Genomic DNA, 12,524 nt, shown 5'->3' on the forward strand with positions numbered 1-12,524 from the left:
GTGCTTTACGCCTGAAAGACCACCCTCTCTTTAGCTCATCTTCACATCTGTTAAAGACTCAGTTTCTACAAAACTTCCCAGGCTGACTAAGGTATCCTATTCTATGAGTCCCATGATTCAGTATACACACCTGCCACCCTCAGTAAGTTTATCTTTTTTATTTTCACGACTTCCCCACTGGGATGTAGACTTATCCATGCTGGGCCAGTGTGAATTTCTGTGTTTGAGAATTTGGAGCCAGAACATTAATTACAGTCCATCTTGTACAGAGTATTGAACTGAGAGGCTCTACTGAGTCAGGACTGAGGTGGCCCTAAGAAAAGTCAGTCTTTAAAAACAGGAGGAAAGGAAAGCAACATGGATTTATAAAAGCAAAAGAAAGACCACGAAGCCCCAAAGGTTTAAAAAAAAAAAAAAAGTTTTAAGATTGCCAGTTCCTATGTCCAGAAATTAGGCTCAATAACCAGACTGGGGTGCCATTAGAGTCCAATGTATCTTTCTAATGAAAACCTCAATTTGTTGAAATAATTCCTTTAAAAATTTTATTCTTTGTAAGCAAATGATCACTATAACATCTGTATACAGTAAGTGTTTAATAAATGTTTATTAATCAAATGAATCAACCAACTGTCTCTGAAGAGTCAACAGTTATCAGTTTGTGAATGTACAGCTTTAACGACCTCTATGACGGTTGAAGGCAAAAATACTTAGAAAGCAAAATTTAATCTTGTTTATATTAATGTTTTTCATCAATACATTTGACTAAAATTCCAAAGACCTAAGTACTTAAGAATTCAAGATGGAAAAGGAAAAGAAAATAGCAAAATGCACATTAGTGAAATTTCCTCCACAGTCTGCTTGGTCACTTATAAGGGGGTACCATTATGGTATATCAATTCGGGGCCAGCCTCCAACTCCCACACAAGTTCCAACTACATGCACACCAACAGAGTGGAGCAATTAAAGAGAAAAGTGACAGCATTGCCTCATAAGAGTTTGACCAGAGTACCAAATGACATGAGACTACCTGTCTTCCTCGTGTCCTTTCACAGATAAGAAAAACAAACATCCAGGGAAGTAAAACAACCGGCCCAAGGACCAGAGCAAAGCAGAATCAGAGCAGAACTCAGTTTACTTCCAACCAAGCCATGGCTACTGACACTACCATGCATTTCTTTACATCCAGCATGAAGTAGGAAATAGTTCTTCTCTTTTGAAGAATTCAGCAATTATACAATATTCAGATTTTTCACAAACAACTATGAGCACATGATGTGAGTTTTATTGTTCAATTCATCATGTACTCCTAGTCATCGACTATGTTCACACATGTGTTTTCTGTTTAAAAATATCTGGGAATTGGTATCCAACCTCAACTTGTCTTAAAAGTTTACCTAAACCACTGTGGCTATAATTTAAGTGCTGTAAAGAAGAGAAAAACAAAGAAGCCTCCTACAGGGTTGGTGGGAATGTAAAATGCTATAGCCACTATGGAGAACAGTATGGAGGTTCCTAAAAACTAAAAATAGAGCTACTGTATGATCCTGAAATACTTCCCCTGGGCACGTATCTGGAGAAAACTATAATTCAAAAAGATATATGCTCTCCCAACATTCACTGCAGTACAATTTACAATAGCCAAGACATGGCAGCAACCTAAGTGCCCATCAACAGATGAAGGGTTAAGAAGGACATGGTATATTTATACAATGAAATGTCAATCGACCATAAAAAAAATGAAATAATGCCATTTGCAGCAACACGGATGGATGTAGAGATCATACCAAGTGAAGTAAGGCAGGCAGAGAAACAACAAATGTCATATGATATCACTTATACGTGGAATCTAAAAAAACGACACAAATTAACTTATATACAAAACAAAAACAGATCCACAGGCAAAACAAATTTATGGCTACTAAGGGTAAGGGAGGGGAGGGATGAATTAGAAGTTTGGGATTAACAGATGTACACTACTATATATAAAATAGATAACCAACAAGGACCTACTGTATAGCACAAGGAACTACATTTAATACTTTGTAATAAGCTATAAGGGAAAAGAATTTGAAAAAAATAGATATATATATATATGTATAACTGAATTACTTTACTATACACTTGAAACTAACACAACATTGTAAGTGAACTATACTTCAATTTTTAAAGATTTTTAATAAAAAATTGTTTTTTAATAGAAAATTTTTTTAAAGAAGAGAGAAACAAACTGTATTGAGGTTATATGTAAAGTTTCTCCCTGACTCTACATGAAAACCAAAAGTACAGTTTTATAATTAAACAACTTTTAAATAAAAAATTTTTCATTATAAATGCAGTATGGAATAAGTGCTTTCATAAAGTGACATTCCTCTCAAAACTCATAAAGAGAAAATTACTTAAGGGAACCAAAGGTAGAGTATAAAAAGAAATCTATGATAAAGACTTAACTGTCAGGAAATAAAAGCTCTACCACTTGAAAACTGAAACACATTGGTTATTCATTAGGAACTGAGGCATGTCTAGCTCTTAACATAAGACACAAACATTATTCCTTCCCTCTGTTCAACTTTGGCTGATTGTTTGCATGTGGTTGTTTTTTTTTCCCTAAATTATTATATATGAATTGCCTTCATCCCCTAAAAACCCATACTATGTTCTCTGTAAACATTTTACCAATACTTTTAGAGGTTAAATCATTAAGAGCAAACCTTAAATGCCAGGTTCCTCATGGAGACTGTTGCTTAGGGTGATTTCAAAATCAATATGCATTTTCTAGGTTATATATAAAGTAGTAAAGATCATGGTTTCAGTAATGCAAAGAGTATTAAAAATTCATAAATCTACAACATGAAACACATTTTCCTATATGGCTATAAGGTCATCAATCTAAAACCTAGTGAATTGTTTTTATTAAAGCAATGTTTTATTCAATAGTAATTCTAAATACATAATTTTTTTTAATTAAAAAAGCCCACTCTTAGTCCCAGAAATGAATAATAACTCTAAGTACACAACTTATAATGAGGATGGTATTCATCGGTTATGAATGTGTTAACACAGGCATTCTGTTTTCCTGCTAAATTTTGATGAACTTTTCATCTTTGCTATAAGAATGCTTTTCTCTTTTACAATCATTTTCTCCTAAAGTACTGTAAGCTCATAAAAAGAGAAAAAATAACTAAATATCATAAACAAATAAAATCAAGACTATACCACTTTCATAAATACAGCAAAGGAAAAGTGATCACTATAAAAAGATTTCTAAACAGTAATTCTTCCACACTGGCTTTGGCATAAAACATGGTGGTCAGGAAAGCTAAGTCCTAGCCCTACCATTTATGAAAAACCACAACTAAAAGCCATGTTAAGCTCTTTTCATGTATTCACTCATCGTTCCTCACAATAACCCAATAGAGCACTTTTTCTGCATTTTTTCCAAGCATTTACATTTTAAAAATTCCATCACATTTAATCTAGAAAACATAGTACCAGTTCAAAACTCATGGCAGACAATTTTCACAGCAAAAAACTGGAAATCCCACCAAATTACCTGAAACCATCATGATCTATTGCCTGCTGTAGAATAATGTTCCTATGAAAGAATTATTTATGTACACTCTGTTTACAAAGTTAAGATGAACTGATACTGCTTTTATTACAGTCATTCTACAACCTCTCAGCAGGCTACATTAAAAAAGATAAATTTAAAAAATTTAGCTGGATGACAGTTGCATTAACTAAAAGAGCAAAGAAACTGGCAGCAAACTCCCTACAACACCTTAAGAGCCCTACCTGTGTTCTGCAAAAGAAGGGAGAGATGTTTGGTGTCCTTGAAGTCACCCAAGCTCTAACCCACATAAGACAGAGATCGAGTATCCATATGGTGACTGATGAGCTGATGGAAAACGAGGCCTGGCATCCTCTTCTAAGAGCTTACGGAGGCAGTGACACAACTGGATGCCAACCAGAAATGCCTACATTCTGATAGTTTTCTCTTTCAACATATGTCCCCATGCATCCAACTGGAAAGCAGATGCCCAAGCTTGATTGTTCTACACTGAGAAAGGAAAGAACTTATCATCCACTGACTCAAATTCACAGGGGATAGAAGACTGCCAAGAATTGGTACCCAGTCAAGATTAAGCAGAATGAACCAGGGTCTGTCAGCAGTTAGGAACTCGACAAAGTGCTGTCCATAAATTAAAAGGAATTTTACCTCTTTAGCATGTGATTTATTTGGAAGAAGATTTTAGTGCTACGTTCTGAATGAAGCCAAGAGACACTTTATTGAAATGATTCATTTTAGTGCTCAGTTCGGTTCAAGAAGCAAAGAAGATTTCAATAAGCTTTGAGACAAACTTATCAAAGTAATTCCTGCTCTCCCATATACTCTGGGTCTGGTTCAGAAGGAATAACATCATCATCAACTAGTGGTTAGGAAACAGAAATGAAAAAACTCCATTCTCTATGCACAGAAGTGAACACCTCTCTGGTAAATTCCAGATTCTAGAAAAGCTACTTTAAAAGAACTTGGGAGCCAAGCTTTGGTAAATTAAACTCCCAAAGAACATTAAAGCCATATTAATGACACTGTATCAATAAACAGTTCAAAATTAAGAAGCCTGATAACACTGACAGTTCATTTGAAAAATAACTTTTTTACCTCAGTTTTTAAAAATAAATTCCCCACTATTTCCATCATTCCTATATCAAAACAGCACTGTTCACCCTTCCTGGTAAAGTGTGTCCTCGGTAGGACAAATGCATGCAGTCATTACCCACCTTCCTTCTCCAGACCCTTTCCAGCCACTAAGCATGCCGGCAGTTCAGTCACGCCAAGAGCCACTATAGGGTCTCAGTAAAAGCTACAGTCAGCTCAGTACATTAAAAAGAAATTGACAAACTATGAAAAAGTTCAGGGGTGTATGGAACAAAGGTAAGAAGAGGATATCCTTTGGATGTTATATACAAAAGATAGAATCATGAGTGTAAACAGTTATAAAGTTGTTTAATAGGAAATAACTTTGACATTAGTTAGGCTAGTTAAGCTGGTCAGTGTCCTTATAAAATATAGCCTGGGAGTTACTGCTTTCTTGGGTCCACTATCATCATGTGCCAAATAAGTCATAGTGATCTGGCTGCAGCCACGTAAGAACTACATCTGAAGACAGAAGTATTTACACCATTGAAGAAGACATAAAATTCCAAAGCAAAGCAAAGGAAATGAGGAAAAATGAAGAGCAGTGAAAGAATTCACCTTTAAACAAGGCAAAGGAAATGAGGAAAAATGATCAACAGCAGTGGAATAATTCACCAAGTCTCTATAAAATAAGATCTGAGTTCATATCTACTTCCATGAGGTGTCTGTGTTCTTAAGGTGGGTTCATCACTAGGTTTACACTTGCATTAAGAGATTTTAAAGTAGGAAAGGGGATTTCTCATTATGAACCCACAAACTTCACTTTTTACTTTTGGAGGTATTTCCCCTGTAGATCTATTAGTTAACTCCACCCCTCTTTCATTTGGTTATTTCATTTATTAAAGCAGTAACTGAATGAAATTGAAAATGGCTCACCTGAGATCAGTCAGCCAGAAAAGTGTGTAAAATGGTTGGGGGGAGAGCCCAATTATTCACAAGTAATACAGATGGCTTTCAACATAGATCTGTTGCTGTCACCTAAAAATCTCATTTCACTAGCTTACTAAGTTTCTCTCAAAGCTGACATGAGGCTATTAATAATGATCTGAAACACTTTTGCCCTACTCACAAGATCAATGTGTGGGAAGTTCAAAATCCGACTTCAGGAGTTTAATCTACAAAACACTTCTTACTTCAGGGAAGAAGAGTACAGTGCAGTGTCTGCAGAAGTAGGACTATAGCCCACCAGGCTCCTCTGTCTCTGGAATTCTCCTGGCAAGAATACTGTAGTGGGTTACCATTCCTTTCTCCAAGGGATCTTCCTGATCCAGGGATTAAATCCAGGTTTCCTGCACTGCAAGCAGGCTTTTTACCATCTGAGCTACCAGGGAAACCCCAAAGTATTAAAACAACACTTAAAAGGTCAGTGATCCATTCCATCAGTGAAGGTCAAAATATTTATATGCTTTTCTAATTCCCCTGAATTTAATGACGTCACAGTTTCACTTTAGTGACAACCTGTTCTCTCGTCCTAAAGCTTGCCTTTATTTGCAGGCCTCTGTGCAAGGAATACAATAAAGACTTTTAAAACACATGGAAGTGAAAAATCTAACCACTGTCTTGCCCACAAAGATTGAAAATGAGCCCATTTTAAGTGAAAACACCATGATCATCATCCAGCTAAGTTCCATAAAGGCAGGGCTTTGTTCACTTCACTATCATATATTTTCAACACCCAAAACAGTGCCTGATCATAGGAGGCATTTGGTAAATACTGACAGAATGGATGATTCATGACAGATGTCGCAGAGCAGCAGAATAAAGGAGACAGCTCTTGAGCCAAGAACTCTCTTCAATACCAATTGCAATCACTGTGATTTAAATATCAGGTCTATATATGAAAAATGACTATGTATAGTTATAGAAACAGATGTGAGTTATGAGAATAAGATTTCAGGTAGAATTCACTGAGTTTTCTAAGGTGAAAGGGAAAGGATATTCATGTGTGAATGAACTGTATGTAATGAAGAGGGTGGGAGAAGGAAGATTTACACTTCTCACTTCACATGGAGCAACTGAGCAAAAGATGGAATGAACTGAAATTTCATCTGATTCCAGAGTGTCTACCCTAAGTCCTAGGTTCACTGCACTTGCCACTTGCTACCTATAAGACAATCACTAAGCCATGCAGAAAAACAGGCAACTAAATAAATGACTTACAGTATGATTTTTCCCTGGGTTGGGATGGTCCCCCTGTGTTTGGTAACTTCTGAATACATTTTATCTGATAGTATGCAGACTAATTTCTGACAGCCTAATGCCATCCATGCAATGCAAATACATACTAGCAAGAAAAAAAAAATTCCATAAAAACACATTCCTTGCCTGTATACTGAGGGTTCACCAGTTTCAGTGTTTAGGAAGTCACATTCCAGTGTTTAGAAAGTCATAAGGAATAATAGTATTTATAATTCTGAACTACTACTAATGATGCTGCTGGCTGCCGCACCAAATGGCCACTGTGTGCCAGGCACTTGTTTACAGACTTATTACCTGCTTTTACTGTAGCTCTGAGTCCTGACAAGCAATCTGAGAGTAAGATGTTACAATTAGTTCCCCTTTTTGGGAGATGAGAAAACTGATGTTCACAGAGATAAAAGAACTTGTCCAGGACCTGGTAAGTGAAGGATTCCTGATTTAAACACTGTCCGCAGATATCTTCAGAACTAAGATAACATTGCCTCTTTGAGCTTTTATTTTCTTTACCTGATCACCTTCTGAAAAAAGGGCAAGCATAGTTTTTAAAACTAATTTTGACACTAATCAAATTTGTAGTCAAATACATGATACCTTTCCTTTCCTGAGAAGGAAAATTTATGACAAGTTTCCTCTCAAGGAAGGATAATGGTCCTTCTTGCTCACAAACATGTTCACTTAGTAAGATCCTGACCCAGTTCCACTTGTATTGTGCACTGCTCTCCAAGCAACATTCTTTCTAAATAGGCTGAGGCTCAGAGTTTAAAAAAACTTTTTTAAAAAGCATAGCACCTAATTCAATGTATAAGCACCAACAGTCTACATTAAAGCCAATCAGGAGAGGCCTTATTTGTGGACCCATGGATGGCTGCAAGAATCTTCTATCCCTGAGAGCTGAGCAGGGAGGCCAGCTGCACAGAGCATGACACCGCTGTCCTGCCTCCTCCCCAAAGCCAAGTTCTCACCTGGGATTCTAGACTTCAGAGCACAGCAAACAAGCAAAACACGGGGTTCGTGGCTGTGCAGTTGTAATTCCAATCCTGACTTTACCACTTACCCACGATGTAAATGTGTTAAATGACCATTTAACCTCTCTAAGATCTTCCATTTCCACCTGATAAGCAAACTGTAAGATTTACCCTAAACAAATGTTGTGATGGCTGCATGGAATAACACGTGGGCAGTGCAAGCCCGCTTCCTGGTACATAGTGATAGATAACAGATGTAACGCTTTCTTCCCCTCCTGAAGGACGGTCTTCACTGGAGTACTAGAGCTCATACTGTCCTATAAGAAATGACTATTAAATTTTCAGGAATTTTGCAGGCCAGTTATTAAAGACAGCCATTATTTAAAATTAAATTATATAACTTATAATAAATTATATGTACATATAATCTATATTTATATCAATTATAATATTATAACTTTTATAATAAAGTGAATTATATAAGCTTAAATAAATCAAGCTAAAAATAAAGGTAATAAGTACACAAATCATATCATTTCCTAATCAGTTTCCTTCATTTTACTTCTGTCTGTGCTCTTGAGATTATTTACATCTACAGTCTATTGGGCAGTGGAAATGCTTCAAGATGGAGGGTTAAGGCACACCTCTCCCAACTCCAGTTTCAGCTATGTCACGTTTGTAGCTTGAAATCAGCCAGGGTAGGAGTTACATGGAAATTTGTAAACACAACAAGTGGGGATTTACTTTCTTTGGACAGCCAATGATTAAGCATTTATCAGCACACCACTGGTATGCATACTTCATCTCATTCCTTTTTGCTCCTGCACCTACCTCTATATTCTCTACAAGTTATTTACACACATACACACATCCATTAAATTTAAAATAAAAATAAAAACAAAAACCTCACATGCCTGCAGTTAACATCCTTTGCCGCATTTCTTTATTGCCAAATTTACTAAAATGTTCTATTTTTGCTTAATTTCAATACTTTCTTACCATCTACTCATTAATTTATTCATTTCACAAATACTTGTACAACTACAATTAACCAGACACTATAAGAGGATCTGGGGATACAACTGAGAGCAGAAGCCAGTACAGTCATATCTGTATGGAACTCAGTCACTGTATGTACCCAGTCTGACTGGTGGAAGTCAGTCACACTGCAGCCTGCCTTCTGTCCCTTCATGAGAGTCTCCAATGCTCTACTTATTGTTCTTTTTTCTTCTCCTTTGCCTTCCTTAAAAAAATTTACAATTTCCCCCAAATGTTTTACCCTCTTTTCTTTCATGCCCTGTACTAAAAAGTCAAGATTAGTTCAAGGTTTTGACAGCTTATCACTCTTCTTTCTTGCTCAGGAATTTCATGCATTTCTGTGACTTTATCCTTTCCCAAACCAACTTTTCCTCTAGCCTTTCCATCTCAGTACCACCCACCCAGCTGTTGAAGCTAGAAACCTGAACACCCTCGTTTCCTGCCATTCCCTCACCCCCTTCTCCTAAATCGGCAAGTCCTGTTAAATCTATATACAAAACGTCTCCAAAATCCACCGTATGCCTACATCTCAGGCTCCATCACCCTCAGCCAAGACCTCTTTTCTCCCCTCAGTCTGTATGAAAGTCTCTTTGCTTTGCTCTTGCCCCTAAATAAAGCACCACAAGAAACAAGACTGAACATTTGTAATATAACCACATCTTGCCACATTAAACAAACAAGCAAACAACAGCAATGCCCTCCAAAGTCTCCCCATTCCACTCAGAATAAAATCCAAATTCACTCCCATGGCCAACACACTCTTCACCATCTAGGCCTGCCCACCCCCTGAACTAGCCCCTTCCCATCCCCACTTGCCAGTTATCCCAGGGCTGGAACCCTCTGTGCAGATCTGGGCAGGGTGAGCGCCTCCTCTCATCCACAAGAATTCAAAGACCTTCCCTGACCAACCAATGGGAATTCGCCCCAGCCAGGCTCACCCACCACTCTCCACCACACTGTTCGCACCTTGTTGGTTACTTAGTCTGTCTTCTTCTCCTGGAAGGAAAGCTACACAGGGCCAAGGATCTCGTCCTCCTTAAACCCCAGTACAGCCCTGGTGCCTGCCTGGAACATGCCAGGCACATGGCAGACATTCAGTAGATCTTTGCTGATGAATGAATAAATGGAGTATGATCTAAGAGACAGGTAAAAGCAGGACTAATTGGAAACAAAGACACCCCAAAACAGGGAGTTTTCTGGGACTGGAGAGAAGAGTAAGAATAGCAATCTGCTACTTAAGTGCTAATAGTATAAGTCAAATTTCCATCTTTATTAAATTCTTACTTGCCTATGGCTTGAGTTATTTTGAAAGTGAAGTCGCTCAGTTGTGTCCGACTCTTTGCAACCCCATGGACTGTAGCCTACAAGGCTCCTCCGTCCGTGGAATTCTCCAGGCAAGAGTACTGGAGTGGGTTGCCATTTCCTTCTTTTAGTGGCAAGCTAATTTAGCCAAGTACCTGTTCTGATAAATCTATGATAATTTTCATGGCTAGGTCCAAAGATTTTTTTTAAAGAAAGAAAATGTTGTCCTTTAAAGAAGATCTTCCTGAACCCTCAGAAACATTCCTGAGAGGCAGTGTCCCCTGGGCTACCTCATATACCTGCGCTGTAATAAATTCCTATTGAGAGGGTAATAGGCAGGAAGACTAGGGGCCCCGAATGGAGGAAAAAGCTGGAAGTGTCAGACTTTTTAATCTCTCTTAAGTGGCAGGAATAAACAAACTACAAGTGTCAGATTTTTTTTTCCCTTCTTTATACAAAATTAAAAGGAGGTTTCTTTCAAAATTCTGTGTTGCTATGACAACACCTTGTTCCACCTGAACTTAACTTTTCTCAAACTTTGAGCTAACTAGTGCAGTTTTTTTTTTTTCCTATGGAAATGTTTTTCTTGAGCTATGTTAATGAACAATGTATTTACCTTAAACTCTGTCTTTCCTCAAGTTGGTTCCGCCTAAGACTAAGACTCAGAAATGATAATGGCTCAAAAAAGCAATATGTTTTACTCATACATTGTTCTCCTAATCTATGTTAATGAGACCATGTATTTGCTTGGAAACCTGCCTCTTCAAGATTCATCTCAAACATTTTATGGCCCGGGATGACTCACCTTGTGCCAATGCTATCTCAAAATGCATGTTGTGGGTGAGGGGCCTGGTGCCATTCTCTGAGTTACGAGACATTTCCTTTCTCTAATTAGCAGCCTGCGAGTAGGTATATAACTTGCTGTTAAAGACTAGCAGGAGGACACTCTTTCTGCCCCCTTCTGATGTCTATGTCAGAAGCTCTCTCTTTTATACTTTAATAAAACTTTAATATACAAAAGCTCTGAGTGATCAAGCTTCGTCACTGGCCCTGGATTCCTCTCCTCCAGAGGCTATTTTTGAATCCAAGACCAAAAATGAATCCTGGCATTTTTCATGGCTCAGCAACAACCTTTCATTATCATACACCAAAAGCAGGGAGTCTGGGCAGGGGAAGGCAGAGCTCTCCCAAAGAAAACCGAGGGGCCTGCGCTCTGATGTGCAGGGCTCTTCCCCCAGGGAAGCAGCAGAATGCTTGTACTGCTTAACTGAGGCTTCACAGCCTCATCTCTCCTTCCAAATAACAGCAGCCAGCAGGGCTTCTACTTCTTCCAGCTACTCCTTTCTTATCTGATATGACACGGAAGGCCCGGGATAGGGAAGAGAAGGAAGGAAGAAAGAGGAAGGGAAATGGGGAAGGGAAAAGAAAGGAGGCTGACAAGAGTGGGGGTGTCACAAAGAACTGACTCGGCGCTTCACTTCTCCAGTGATCCCCCTGCAACAGGTGATGCTGGATGGTAAAATCACACAAGGTCAAGGAGCCCAGTCCAGTACCTCATCAAGGACCACACAGCTCCAGGAGACACGGGGAATCCACTGCTCTTGGGTTCAGACGGCATGGCATGGCAGCCACCCCAAGCTCCTTTGTGAGGGAACCGCTGCTGCTTCCCATTCTCCCGGAAAGGGTGTGCTGTCGGGGAGCTTCCAGGCTGCTGTGGGTTGCGCTGATGGATGACCCCGTTGCTCCTAATTGTGAGGAGGAAACAACGTTAAAAGGAGCGACAAGACCTGCAACAAGGTACAGCGGTCCCCATCCCCTCCCCAAGCCCTGTTCCTTGGAAGCAACTATTCCTAAATCTTTGAGCTCTTCTGTTTCTGATATTTATCATGATATTTTTAAAATAACACTAAATAATTTTATTTCCAATTTTAGAACTTGTCACATTGGCTCATTACAAGAGAAGATGAAGATTCAATCCTTTCATGTGGTCACCAATACACATACAGACACTCTCCACTTCTCATCCTCCTCATACATTTCTCTCATAATATATATAAGTTGAATTCTCATAACCTAGCTGAAGGGATATTTGGGATTTACATTATTATGTTCTTGTAAAATTGTGTTTACAGATGATCCATGAAACTTATTCTCACATGTTCTTCCATGAATCCTCTGAGATATATTCCATAACATTAGCTGGGCAAAAATTTGAAAGTCTGACACTACTCAGGGATGGGGAGAATGTGGAACAAGAGGATTCTCATCCACTGCTGCAGTTATTTCAAGAGAATAGCTCCACATCAACACAGTGACTATGT

At 38.5% G+C, this 12,524-nt stretch overlaps 1 protein-coding gene across 2 annotated transcripts in view; it reads right to left on the reverse strand.

Annotated features, from left to right (window-relative positions):
• The window catches only part of TMTC1 (transmembrane O-mannosyltransferase targeting cadherins 1), a 288,889-nt gene that overhangs the window by 237,602 nt on the left and 38,763 nt on the right, over positions 1 to 12,524 (reverse strand). For both annotated transcript variants that reach the window (XM_070453869.1, XM_070453868.1), the window contains exon 5: positions 11,757 to 11,948. In XM_070453869.1, the coding sequence (XP_070309970.1) occupies positions 11,757 to 11,948 (192 nt within the window). The remainder of the gene's footprint in view (positions 1 to 11,756; positions 11,949 to 12,524) is intronic.

The sequence above is a fragment of the Odocoileus virginianus genome, chromosome 23, assembly GCF_023699985.2.
Source record: "Odocoileus virginianus isolate 20LAN1187 ecotype Illinois chromosome 23, Ovbor_1.2, whole genome shotgun sequence".
In the NCBI taxonomy this organism is placed as follows: domain Eukaryota; kingdom Metazoa; phylum Chordata; class Mammalia; order Artiodactyla; family Cervidae; genus Odocoileus; species Odocoileus virginianus.